The 14217-nt window shown below is 48.3% G+C and overlaps 1 protein-coding gene across 4 annotated transcripts in view; it reads right to left on the bottom strand.

The window, feature by feature from the left end:
- PITPNM3 (PITPNM family member 3) overlaps positions 1-14217 on the bottom strand; it is a 72549-nt gene that overhangs the window by 39208 nt on the left and 19124 nt on the right. For all 4 annotated transcript variants that reach the window (XM_081172278.1, XM_081172277.1, XM_081172279.1 and 1 more), the window contains 2 exons: positions 11903-11995; positions 5768-5875 (listed from right to left, as the gene is read on the bottom strand). In XM_081172278.1, coding sequence (XP_081028404.1) covers positions 5768-5875; positions 11903-11995 — 201 coding nt within the window. The remainder of the gene's footprint in view (positions 1-5767; positions 5876-11902; positions 11996-14217) is intronic.

Raw genomic sequence — 14217 nt, 5'->3', positions numbered from 1 at the left:
TCCAGGAAGGGACTTTCCTGCCTCCCCCACCACTAACCTCCATCTCCCACCCAAGCCAATGTGGCAGTTGCATCACTGGGACTCTTGAAAGGCCATACAATTATACTAATTATCATGAGGAATAAAGATAGGGTGATGCAAATGGGAAGCAGTGAGGGTGGGTGGATGGATGGGTAGAAACCGCGCAGAGCCACACAAGCTCAGGAGAGACAGAAGAAAGGACCCTATTGCACAATGTGTAATTAAGTGGATAACCACCCATCCAAAATACAGTGATGGCTACTGGTTTGGGTGGTTTTAAAACCGTCCCAGGGCCCCTCGAAGAAGAAGAAGAAGAAGAAGAAGAAGAAGAAGAAGAAGAAGAAGAAGAAGAAGAAGAAGAAGAGTAGTAGTAGTAGTAGTAGTAGTTTGGATTTGATATCCCGCCTTTCACTCCCTTTAAGGAGTCTCAAAGCGGCTAACATTCTCCTTTCCCTTCCTCCCCCAACACAAACACTCTGTGAGGTGAGTGGGGCTGAGAGACTTCAAGGAAGTGTGACTAGCCCAAGGTCACCCAGCAGCTGCATGTGGAGGAGCGGAGACGCGAACCCGGTTCCCCAGATTACAAGACTACCGCTCTCAACCACTACACCACTAAGTGTTGGTGGTCCACACGGGCCATCATCATAAGAACCTAAGAAGAGCCTGCTGGATCAGGCCAGCAGTCCAGCTAATGCAGCATCCTTTTTTCACAGTGGGCAACCCAATGTCTCAGTGGAAAACTTGCAATCAGGATGCAAGCCCAAGAGCCCTCGCCCCTCCTGCGGTTCCAGAAAATGGCATTCAGAAGCATCCCTGTCTCTGACCATGAGTGTTTCCCATATCATGCCTTCAGGTGTGCTCGTTGGGATACTGGCCTGATCCAGCAGGGCTCTTATTGTGGGGCGCTCCAAAAACAGCCCACTTAAACCAAACTGGAGCCACTAACGATTAGTATGGCTTCATAATTATTAGTAATAGCAAAAAGTAATTTTTGCATCAAAAATTACCCCATGCTTTTTTATGACGCCGTCAATTACCTTTCCTTAGGTCTCTGCTCTATAAAAAATAAAAATAAAATAAATCCATGAAATATGTACATTTGGGGGATACATTGTTATGGATGCAAAGCAGAGGAAGTGAAAGAGGGATTCTATCATTTACTCACTCACTCACTCACTCACTCACTCACTCAGTCACAAACACACACACACACACACACACACACACACACACTTTAGTCTCTCCCCTGCTGCTTTCCTCCAGGCTCTGTTAGCAGCAAGCAGAGCGTTCCCTACTGCCATGCACAACGTTTCCAGCAGAAATGTCACAATATTATCTAGTCTTTGGTAGGCAATTCCACCTTGTGGGTATCTAAGGATGGAAAGGGTGCTGCCCCAGATTGACAGGAGTAGGGAAGGCTGACATTCTCAGAGAGTAAGACACCCTCACCCTATGGCAAGCTGGAAGATCACTTAGGCTGGGAGATGCTTGTTGGACCCCAGGCAGCCCTGTTCTGCTCTATGAGCAAGAAGGGCACCAAATTCCGGTCCTTAGAATCCAAAGCCAGTATGAACCTGCTTCACCTCGTAGCCCGGTTTAAGATCCAGATGTAAGACCCAGATTTAAGATTGAACAAAATCCTGCTCCACCTCACAGCCAGATTTAAGACTTGATAGGCTATTACACAACCTACACATGATGGGACACAAAAGAGAGATAAATGCACCATTTGCAGGCTTCATTCCCTAAGAGGCTTGCACTGCAATGACGACACAACTCCCAGAGGGAAGCCAGATCTGAGGTTCTCAGCCCTGTCATTCCCCGCTAAATGGCTCTGTTCCTTGTCAGATTAATCTGCTTCCCCCATGCCCCACCTTGCCTGCTGTCAAGAAGCGAGAAAAGCTTGGGATGCAGAGAAACCGTCTTTTCTCAGCAAAGAAAAAAAGGAAAACCTATGAATCATCCAGTCTTGATTGAGATAAATTAGCAGGGAAGCACTTGATCCTGGCCATCATCAAGGGCAGCGTGAAACAGATCACCCTCCCCCCCACACAACACACACATACCCACTAATTATCTGTTTAGCAGCCTTGAAGATGCTGCCTGGCCTGTGCGGAACCCATGACAGTCAGCTAACAAACATGCCAGCAGGAGGAGGAACAAGAACCCCAAGCAGTGACAAGAGAGCAGCAAATGCTACTCTCTCCAGCATATTGAAACAGAGCCCAAAAACTGATTGGAGGTCTTTAGTATGCACAGAATTTGTGTTAGGGTACTAATCTGTTGATTCACACACACAGGGGCTTGTAGAGCAAGAAAACAGCAAAGCAACTTATTATCGGAAGTGCATCACTTGGAAAAGGTATCTAATTCTAAGCTAAAGACTCTCCTCCCTGGAAGAGAGGGGAGTTGTTGTGGGCGGGAGCCCGAGCACCGCCCCTAGCAGGGGGCGTAGCCCCCTGCCTCCACCTCACCTGGCTGGCGCCCACGCCCCTCTGGAGGCTTCCAACCAGGTGCCTCGGAGGGGGCGTGTTCAGCAGCCTTTTGCTGCAGCGCCAGCCTCTCCCCGGCCTCATTCTTTCCCGTCATCTCGTCGTGAGTCACCCACCCTCCACTCCCTTAGAGTTAGGGCTTAGGTCATTGGCCTTGCTATGGACCTTAGGTTGGTCGCCCTGGTTGTCTAGGGCAGTGTTTCCCAACCTTTTTTGGGCAAAGGCACACTTGTTTCATGAAAAAAATCTCGAGGCACACCACCATTACAGCCCCGTGACGTCAGCGCGCAGCATCACGCCGGGAGGGACATGAATTGCTAGCAAATTACATAATCACCTCCTTGAGGGCTGGCTCATATTCTCTGAAGGCAGAACCCCATTAATTAACAGGACAGACTCACACCATAGCCAAGACGAGGGGGGGAAACCTCAGTCATGCACATGTGGGGGCTAAATGAGGACGAAGACCGGGCAGAGAGCAGGGTTCAAATCACCCCACCTGGCCAGGACAATCCCTGGGTGCTCCCTTGGGCCACTCGCCTGACCCACCTCGCAGGGCTGTTGTTGCGAGGATAACACGGGGAGAACCACGCGCGCCCCCGGGAGCTCCTTGTAGGAGAAAGCGGGCGATGAATGCAATGCACGAAATATATGAGAGGCGACCAGGTTTTGCAGGTGAGGGGCCCCCGCCAGCCTCCGCTTCCAACACCCGGCGCAACGACGCCGAAGTTTCCCCCCGGGCTCGGCTCGGGGAGCAGCGCTGCTCCCGCCCCGGCTCCCCTTCGCCCTCCCGGCTCTCTCTGCCGCCCACTGGGGACCCCCCTCACCTGCCAAGTCCGGAGCGCCGGTGGAAGTTGCATGCATGCATGCAGGGCGCCGCGTTGCCATTGCATTGCACTGCACTCCATGCAACGCCTGCACGCATGCATTGCCTTGCACGCCCGCCAAGGGGTCTCCCCACGGTCCGATGCGTCCCCTCCGGCGCGGATGCAGCATTGCAAAAATAAAAAACCCCCGACGCAGCCCTACCTGGGGGGCAGCCTCCGCCTCTGCCGCTCCGCCTCCGCGGGGATCCCCGGGCTCCATCCTGCCGCCCGATCTCCGCGGGGGCGCAGGCAGGCTGTGCGGGGTCTGCGCGGAAGAGCCCCTGCCCGCCCGGCTGCTGCCGCTGCGCTCATTCCATGGCCGGGAGAAGAGCGCTTCAAACAAAACGCCCGGCCCGCCAGGCCATGCTGGGAAACGTAGTTCGCGCACCCCGCGCGGGCGCGGAGCCCAAGGGCGAGGGGACTACGGATCCCGGCAGCCCCCGCGCCGGGGACGGAGGGGGAGAGGCCGGGTGCAGGGATGGAGGGACGGGTGGGCGAGCGAGTGAGTGGCAGCCGCCAAGCCTTGGCCGAGAGCCAGGAAGGGCCTCCCCGGAGGAGGAGGAGGAGGAGGGAGGCACAGAGCGGGAGGGAGGGAACCCCAGGGGTCATCTAGTGACGGCGCCCCAATCGAAAATTTGACTTTAAAAAAAATAATAATTCGAATTTTTTAATTTTTCCCGCGGCACACCAGGCAACATCTCGCGGCACACTAGTGTGCCGCGGAACAGTGGTTGGGAAACACTGGTCTAGGGGGCCTGGTAGGAGTTTTTCCATTTGGCATTAGGCTTTTTGGTTTTTTCGCCTACCTCGTAGCAATCGTCACAACTTTTGTGGTATTGGTGGGTAGGTTAGGCATTGGAATAATGTGTTGTGGTGTGTCGAAGGGCTAGGTGTGGCCATCGCCTATGCCTTCAATTTTTGGGTATTCCGTTAAAGGAATCTGGCGGTCGTGTGTTCTGTCCGATGCCTGCTTGGCGGGAGGCCATAGCACGACCCTCGGTGACATCAGGGGGGAGTCTATAGTTGGATTAGCATCAACAGGCTCCACCTACTGGTGAATAAACCCACTTGTTTTAGAGATCCAATGCCTAAGCCAATACCTTTTCACTGCTGTAACCAATAAAGTTGTGGCCTTTTCATGCCCATTAACCTTATATCATGTGTCCTTGTGTATTCATTTCACATCGCGGGGGTCGGGTCCTCGAACCACAATTGACAAAGATTGCCATGGGTCTGGAAACCAAACCTGATGAGGAATGGTGGAGGGAGTTTAGGGATGTTTAACCTGAAGAAGAGAATCCTGAGAGGTGACGTAATAAAGCCATCTTCAAATATCTGAAGGGCTTCCACAAGGAAGATGGAGCAGCTTTGTTTTCTGCTGCTCCAGAGGGGAGGACCCAAACCAACGGATTCAAATGACAAGGAAGGAGATTCTGACTAAACATTAGGAAGGGCTGGCAGGTGTGAAGCAGGTAAGGGGAAGACAAGGGGCAAGATTGTAGCTGGAAGCCTTTGAGAGTTGATTTGTTGAGTGGGGAGCTGTGATCCGCAATCATAGGCAGGTTGCAGAGGCTGGTCTTGAGCCTGAGCTATGAGGAGCAGGGAGCCGCTGCAAAAGAGCGTCACACCACCTCGGTCGCCGGGCAACAGAGCAGCATCAGCATCAAACTGGGCTCCCAATTGCTATAGAGAATGAGAGCAGTGTTTGCCAACTGGGGACCCTCTAGGTGTTAAGAGCATGAGAATAGCCTTCCTGGGCTCTACTAGATCAGGCCCACCTAGTCCAGGATCCTGTCCTCACAGCAGCCACCCAGAAGCCTGTGTGAAACCCACAAGCAGCAACTGGTACCCAACTGGTACCCAGAAGCATTACTGCCTCCTGCTGTGTAGGCAGAGCATAGCCACCATGGCTGGTAGCCATCAATAGACCCTCCATCTCCATAATCTCCATGACCAGATCATCTCTAGTAGCCACTGATGACCTTATTGTCCTCAATGAACTTGTCCAACCCTCTTTTGAAGCCATCCAATTTGGTGGCCACCAGTGCCTCCTGTGGCAGGGAGTTCCATAGTTTAACTCTGCGCTGCAGGAAGAACTCCTTCCCTTTTATCTGCCGTGAATCTCACAACTTTCTGCTTCATTGCATGGCCATGAGTTCTAGTGTTAAAAGAGATGGAGGAAAACTTTTCTCTGTCTACCTCTTCCACGCCATGCAGAATTTTATAAACTTCTATCACGTCGCCACTTACTTGCCCTTTCACCAAACTGAAAAGACGCTGCAGCCTTTTCTCTTAGGGGAGTCGCTCCATCCCCTTGATCGCCCCCTTTTCTGAAACTTTTCCAACCCTGGGGGCAGAGAGGGGGCACTGCATGTGACTCAATGTTACCTTGGTTCTCCTCCAGCTTCCCAATGGTCTCAATCTGCTCCACCAGGTCGTTGGAGTTCCACTGGCTCATCCCCAGGAGAATCGCGCTCTTCCCTTCCGCCACCTCCTCTGCGGCGAGAGAAAACGGCATCACATTTCAGCACAATGGCACGGATACGAGAGCCAGGACGGCTTCACTGAGACTAAAGCAGGTCGTGGTGGGGATGCATCGCCTGGCTACAGGGTCAGAAAGTGGAGGGTCTCCCCCAGGATCCTTCCCCCCCAATTTTTTTATTAGTTTTCTATTTTTAACACAACACAAAATAACGAACAAATAACAAACATATACACACACACACACACACACACACAAACAAACATACATTCAAAATTTCTTAGCGTTAAAAATCCAAATTCAATCCGTTTTAGGTGACTTCCTCAAATCCTTCCTGACTGATTTCCATTAAATTTCATTTTAGCAATTTTCCAGTATCCACTGCTAATAATGTTAACTTGTTCAGATTACTAACTTCCTTTCTTTTCATAATATTCTCAATCCATCATCTTATACTTTCAACATAATTTAATCCTAAACCAAATTTAGTACTTGCAAATATTTCCTCTTATATTATATGTTTAATAATAATAATAATAATAATAATAATAATAATAATAATATATTGTATTTTAATAAATATTCCTTAAATTTCTTCCTCCAGGATCCTTTGCAAGAGTACAGCAAGAGCATCACCGCATCCCCTGCATGTGTAAAACACTATTATTATATAAAGCCCTTAACAATTTGGGACCACTTCACTCAAGAGATCACCTTATCCCTTGTATATGCTGACTCAACCACTTCAGTTGGTGGAACTGGCACTGCTATGGGTACCACATTATACCCGTTCAGCATTTGTAAGAAATCCATCCATCTTTCAGTGTGGCAGCACCTACACTTTGGAACTCCTTGCCTATTGACGTCAAGAAGGTGCCTTCATTGTTTTTGGGGTGGGGTTTTTTGGTGCCTGCTAAAAGGGTTCTTTTTAAGACACACACATACCCAGATATTTAGAAAGCCAGTGTGAGTCTCTTATCTCTTGTCAGTCTGTTGTTATTTTAACTTTTTGAATGCTCTGAATTATTGCTGTTTATTTTTCTCACTGATAACTTTATGGTTTTACCTGTTTTTCGTAAATGAATCTGAAGTTCTTCTTGCAAGCTAGCGGTGAGTAAATTTTATGAAATAAATAAATAAACAGGAGGCCCAGACACCCACTGTGTCTCCTTCACAACACCCCTTAGGGTGTTAGCCCTGCAGCGCTAGAGAGAGGATGCCACATGGCAAGGCTGGCACAGAGCTGGGTGCCACTCACAAGGCATTCACATGGGCAGCCATGCTTTGGGGGAAGAAGCACTATTATTATTATTATTATTATTATTATTATTATTATTATTACCCCACTGTTTTCCCAGACCAGGACTCAATGCACCTTACCCCTAATTAAAACAACACAGGTAATAAAATGCAAAATCTTTCTCTGAGGATATTTGTTACAGGTTGTGTTATCATTTGTACGTTTCACTGTTCTGGGTTAATTGTAGTGGGTATTCTTGGCTGAACTTCAGTGCAATTTGTAAGAGACGGCGATGTTAATAGAGGATTAAGTACGATAGACGCATTCCCCTGAATTAAAAATAAATAGATCTCTATCCCCCTTTATTGAAGTTCAAGGCTGCTAACATCAATTGTGTGCAAACTGCAATTTAGACTGATACACTGAGAAGGCGAGTTTACAACACACTGATGGTTGAGGGAATTGCGCAGGTTTAGCCTGGAGAAGAGAAACTGATATCAGAGCCATCTTCAAATACCGCAAGGCTGCTACATGGAAGATGGAGCTAGCTTGTTTTGTGCTGCTCCAGGGGACAGGACCCTAATCGCTGGATTCAAAAGACAAGAAGGTTATTCTGACTAAATATTAGAAAGAACTTTCTGGGGGTTTAAGCCATTCTACAGCAGACTCCCAATGAATGTGTGGACTCTCCTTCATTGGAGGTTTCTAAGGTGAGGTTTGATAGCCTCTGTCAGTGATTCTTTAGCTGCAATTCCTGCATTGCAGGGGGCTGAACTAGATGACTTCTGTGGTAGACTCTCCAAGTGTCCCTATTTTCCAGGGACATCCTGAATTTACAGAAGCCATCTCAGTTTTTGATTTGATCCTAGAAGGTCCTGCTTTTCCTTAGGACATCCCTAAGGAGAAATGTTGGAGCGTATGGTAGGATGTCCCTATTTTCATGGGAGATATGTTAGAGGGTATGGAGTTATGTGACCCCCAGACCCAAGGAGATAACTATACAACCTTTAAGGTAGAGGTAAAGGGACCCCTAACCATTAGGTCCAGTCCCGGATGACTCTGGGATTGCGGCGCTCATCTCGCTTTATTGGCCGAGGGAGCTGGTGTTTGCCTGCAGACAACTTCTGGGTCATGTGGCCAGCATGACTAAACCGTTTCTGGCAAACCAGAGCAGCGCACGGAAGCACTGTTTACCTTCCCGCTGGAGTGGTACCTATTTATCTACTTGCACTTTGACGTGCTTCCAAACTGCTAGGTTGGCAGGAGCAGGGACCGAGCAATGGGAGCTCACCCCGTTGCAGGGATTTGAACCGCCAACCTTCCGATCGGCAAGCCCTAGGCTCTATGATTTAACCTTTAGAAGCCCTATATAGTTTTATTATGTTTTTGTGTGTTGGAAGCTACCCAGAGAATTATTTATTTATTTATTTATTTATTTATTTATTATTATTATTATCATCATCATCACCATCATTATGGAATAGGATGCCCCTATTTTCATCAGAGAAATGTTGGAGGATATGCTGTTGTCCCTTTGAACTCGACAATTCACTGGTTCTATTATTCCTCCTCTATTGGTGCCAATGAAAGGTTTCATTAACAGGTAAATAACAGCTTCTGAGAGGGTATTTGTCGGACCCATGGCTGGGAGAAGGAGAGTTTAACTTGTCCCCACCACCATGCTTGCCCCCCCCACCGCCCAGCAGCTCAGCCTTCTCCAAAGATGCTATTTACATAACGAAACACAACAAGAAACCCCCCCCCTTAATTGTCTTTGTCATCCTGGGCCTGGCTTGGCTCCAAGAGGCAACAATGCAGAAAGGCAGCCTCATCCCAGGCAAATCTCTGACTCCTCCGTTGGGTGGTTTTTCTACCAAGCCCAAAGCATTTCCTTCCTGCTGCAATTATCACCATCTCAGCCATTGCATTCATGAATATGGATGACGGATCCCCCTCCCTTCCCAACACTTGGGGAAGATTTTAAAAGGAGGCAAATGTCTGCACATCCGATCAGGTGTTTTGAAGCCAGAAAGTGCCACTTTGGAAGCAGAACCCCTCTAGGCCCTTTGTGTTCGCCGCTCAAGAGTCAGCAGCAAGGAAGGCAGAAAAGGGATGAGGACTCGGGAACCCCTTTTCCTTCCAATCTCATGCAGCTGCAAATTCAGAAGAGGAAGAAGAAAAACAGAAGGCAGGTCGGCTCCAGCACCCAAGGACAACAGCTAGACCTGTTGCAAGGAGCTCGAGGCCTCCTTGAGAAAAGAAATGCAATGACTGTTTCATTTGCTCAAATATCAGTCTGCTTGCAGGTTTCCATTGGAGGCATCTGGTTGTCTGCTATTGAGGACAGGAGGCTGGGTGAGTTGGGACCCCCTGCTATAAGGCTCTTGTGATAGGAATTTTGAGGTCTTATAGGGAACCTATGTAAGGACTCTATATGGGCTCTTGGATACCCCGTACGGGGAAAAGGGCAGATTTTTGTTTACAACACTCTTCAAAGAGTCCCTTCATTCAACGGAGGCGCCACCGGGGAAACATACAACCAAGAGCAATCCTGCCTCCGACCGCGGAGACAGAGCACAACCATCATGGCTAGTGGTTGTTGACAGTCTTATCCTCTGAACTCTGGGGTGGGGGAAGAACAGGAAGAACCTGAAAGAATGGCATTTTCTTCAAAGTGTCACCAGCTTCTCCAGAGGATTGGGTGGGGGAGGGACCGGCACATTGCACGTCCTGACATCACACATGCAACACTGCACAATGTCCTGACAACATGTGTCATCCTCTGAATATTGAGGCAGCCCAGTCCCCTCAAAAAATGTATTCAGGGGGCCAAAACTGCCTCAGCTCCTAGGAGTCGGCACCTTTGCATCATGCGGATGCCCCACAAAAACTGAGTAGACACAGCATGGGTGTTTCACAGCCAAGACCCAGCTTGGAAACAGCCTGTAATCATAAGAAAGAACTGGCTGGAACAGGCCAATGGCCCGTTTCCATCAGCTTCCTGTACTCACATCAGCCAGCCAGGTGCCTCTTCTGGAAACCCCACAAGCAGGACGGGAGCCCTCTCCCCTCCTGTGGGCTCCAGTGTTGTAAACAAAATCTGCCCTAAGACCTTAAAACTCTTATCACACCAGCAACGGGCATTCAGAAGCATGTGGCTGTAGAGCATAGCCATCAATAGGACCAGAAATTCTTTCAGTTTGGCATTGGGGCTGATTACACCAGAGATGTAATCTCTGTGTGTGTGTGTCTGGGGGCTGCACACACAACTGTCTCCCCCACTGGCATTTATTCCAGATTAGGACATTTGTCCTCCCTTATCAAATAATAAAATTTGACTGGAAACCTGCATCACACCCAGTCCTTATTCATGCAACTATTACTGTCTTCCGCTGATGAACTGTAATAATAATATTTGACGGAAAAGAGTCTTTTGAAACATCAAAATATTGACAGCATTCCTGTCACTGTGTACTTCTAGTTTCCATGGAAAGCCCGGGTGGGCCTCTGTTCAGGCATCTGCCTAGGGAAAGATGCCATCGGTGCTTTTAAATTATAGATGTTGTTGAGCAATTCCAGAAATAGCAGTGGGACGTTTGGCAAGGGCAGCCTCAAAAGAGCTGCCGTGAGAAGGAAGGACTTTAAGTTTGCAGAAGGGCTTTTTGGAGGGGGGGGCATTTTTCCTTCCCAAGAGGTGGGGAGAGAGAAGGGAAAAAGTACCGGAGAGGCTTCCTTGCACAATGGATATGTCAGATAGCTTAGAAAGGAGAGCTCCCCCCCCCCAACACAGACACTCACAAGGCCTCAAGGCTTCTCACATCAGTACATGCAAAAAACATCTAGGGGTCTTAATCTTCCACAAGCTTAACATGAGTCAACAGTGTGATGGAGCACTAAAAAAGAAAAGAAAAAAGAGCTACTGCTATTCTAGGCTGCAACAACAGAAATCTAGTGTCTAGATCAAGGGAAATCATAGTACCACTGCATTCTGCCTTGGTCAGACCACATCTGGAGTCCTGTGGCCAGTTCTGGGCACCACAGTTTTAAAAGGACATTGACAAGCTGGAAGATGTGCAGAGGAGGGAGACCAGCAGGATCAAGGACCTGGAAACCAACCCTTATGAGGAACAGTTGAGGGAGCTGAGGATGTTTAGCCTGGAGAAGACCGAGAGGTGACATGATAACCATCTTCAAATACCTGAAGGGCTGTCACATGGGAAGAAGGAGCCAGCTTGTTTTCTCCAAGGGGGAGGGCCTGAACTGATGGAATGAAATGATAAGAAAGGAGATTCTGACTACACATTAGGAAGAACTCTCCAACAGTGAAATGAACTCCCTCGGAGGATAGTAGACTCTAATTCACTGGAAGTTTGTCAGCAAAGTTTGGATGACCACCTCTCAAGGATTCTAGCTGCAATTTCTGCACTGCAGAGGGTTAGACCCTCATGGTCCCTTCCAGTTCCACAATTCCATGATTCTATGAAATACAGTCACACAGGACTCCCTTTCCACAGCACAATGTGAAAACTGACTTTCCTAATGGTCTTAAGTACTGCACTGGCCAGATATACCACACTGTTTTGCTTTGGGTTGGTTTTTTTTAGTATTTCTGCTTTTATTATTTTCATTGATAATATTGTTGACCTGGATGGACCAGTGGTCTGACTCAGCCTAAGGCAGCAGAGGCTGTCCAAGAGGAACCCGACAGTGGAAACACCAAAGGCCTCTAGGAAATGGAGCAAGGGGACGATGCCCTGAGAAACACTTTGGATGCCTGGCAGTAAGCATAATGAACACCAACCTCGTGCATCAAAGAACTCATCATCAGAGCTCTCCACAGAGTCAGTCAGGATCCGGTGCATGGGCCACTGAGCGCTGAACCGGCGTAAATCAGCTGCAGAAGGAGACAAACAAACAGAGAAAAGTCAGAGGAGTGAACAGATTTTTGGCTGCAATGCTGGAGTCAAAACAAGACATTTTGATCTGCTATGAAAAGTGCTCCCAATTAATCAGCCTGGTGAAATTAAACTTATTTTCATACATGAACTTACAGAAACAGCAAACATCAAGCACCATATGAAAGGCAGGATCCTGCTCACCCACCCACATGAGAGCAGCTGTTTAAGAATTGATACCCAAGGTGTTTTTTTTCCTCTGCCCTTCCTGTGCCTTTTCCCTTGCAAGTTGTATTTTCTTATATAGTAAAACCTGTGGAGAACAGGATTGCTTTGTTTTAAGTGACTGTATGTAAGCCACTCTGGGAGTCTTGTTGGCTGAACACATGGGTGTAAATGCTCACATAATAATCATGGACATGTGAGAACAATAAGGTGCCCCTTATCCAAAACAAGCCTTCATCCCCAAGGACACTTTTTTCACTTCTGGACTAGGTGGATTCCCCTCCCCCCATTTTTCATATATACAGATTTACCTATCAATCAACTGAGTAAAACTGCTACCATTTCATCGCTTATTGACACCTGAGAGTGCCCACCATGTCCAGAGAATATCACTGGAAGATTTAGGACAGATATAAGAAAGCTCTTCCTCATGCAGCACAGAGTTAAAATGTGGAACTCACAATCATAGGAGGGCATAATGGCTCCCAATTTGGATTGCTTTTAGAAAGGATTAGACAGATTCATGAAGGAAGAAGAAGAGAAGAGAAGAAGAGTTTGGACTTGATATCCCGCCTTTCACTCCCCTTCAGGAGTCTCAAAGCGGCTAACAGTCTCCTTTCCCTTCCTCCCCCACAACAAACACTCTGTGAGGTGAGTGGGGCTGAGAGACTTCAGAGAAGTGTGACTGGCCCAAGGTCCCCCAGCAGCTGCATGTGGAGGAGCGGGGAATCGAACCCGGTTCACCAGATTACAAGTCCACTGCTCTTAACCACTACAGTGGTGCCTCGCAAGATGAAATTAATTCGTTCCACGAGTCTCTTCGTCTTGCGGTTTTTTTGTCTTACGAAGCACGGCTATTAGCGGCTTAGTGGCTATTAACGGCTTAGCGGCTTTAAGAAAAAGGAAACAAACTCGCAAGAACTCACAGGACGTTTCATCTTGCAAAGCAAGCCCATAGGGAAATTCGTCTTGCGGAACGACTCAAAAAACGGAAAACTCTTTCGTCTTGCGCGTTTTGCGTCTTGCAAGGCATTCGTCTTGCGAGGTACCGCTGTACACCACACTGGCTCCCAGCAGAGGGAGCAGAGGGCTATTGATGGATACTAGCCATGATGGCTTTGCTCTGCAGCCATGCATCTGAATACCAGTAGCTGGAAAGGGCTTTTGTGTTCGGAGCCTACTTGCCGGTTTCCCACAATAGGCCACTGTGAGGACAGGATGCTGGGCTAAGGTGGGCCATAGGCCTGATCCAGCAGGCTCTGCATCTGTTCTACACATTCATCCCAGAAAAGGAAGGCAGCCCAGGGGAGGGGCAGAGTTTGGAAGCAACTCTGAAGCTCATTGAGTGGCCATGGGCCAGTCACCACCTCTCAGACTAGCCTACCTCACAGGGTTGTTGTGAAGATTAAATGAGGAGGGAGGACAAACTATGTATGCCACCTTGAGCTCCTTGGAGAAAAAGTTGGGAGATAAATGCAACAAACAATACAGGCAGCTAGAAACTCGAACCCCAAGCTGGCTTCTCCTCTATTAATGTACAGTGGTGCCTCGCAAGACGAAAAGAATCCATTCTGTGATTCTCTTCGTCTAGCGGTTTTTTCGTCTTGCGAAGCAAGCCCATTGACGGATTAGCGCTATTAGCGCTATTAGCGGCTTTTAGCGGCTTATCTGCTGATCGGATCAGCTGATAAGCGGCTTAGCGGCTTAAAAAAAAGGGGGAGGGGAAAAAACCCAGCAGGAACTTGCAAGACATTGTCGTCTTGCGAAGCAAGCCCATAGGAGATTCGTTTTGCGAAGCACCTCCAAAATGGGAAACTCTTTCGTCTAGCAAGTTTTCCATCTTGCGAGGCATTCGTCTTGCGGGGCACCACTGTATATGATTTGGAAGTTTGGTTTCCAGCCCAAACGTCAGGCACCCAAAGAAATAAACAAGGGGCAAATCATTACTCATACAATAAGCACAATCATCAGAGAAGGAAAGCAGCAAGAGCCGCCA

Source organism: Podarcis bocagei (genome assembly GCF_964188305.1).
Source record: "Podarcis bocagei genome assembly, chromosome: 15".
Taxonomy (NCBI): Eukaryota; Metazoa; Chordata; class Lepidosauria; order Squamata; family Lacertidae; genus Podarcis; species Podarcis bocagei.
Note: the sequence above shows the minus strand (reverse complement) of the source record. Positions and strands in the feature narration are given on the sequence as shown.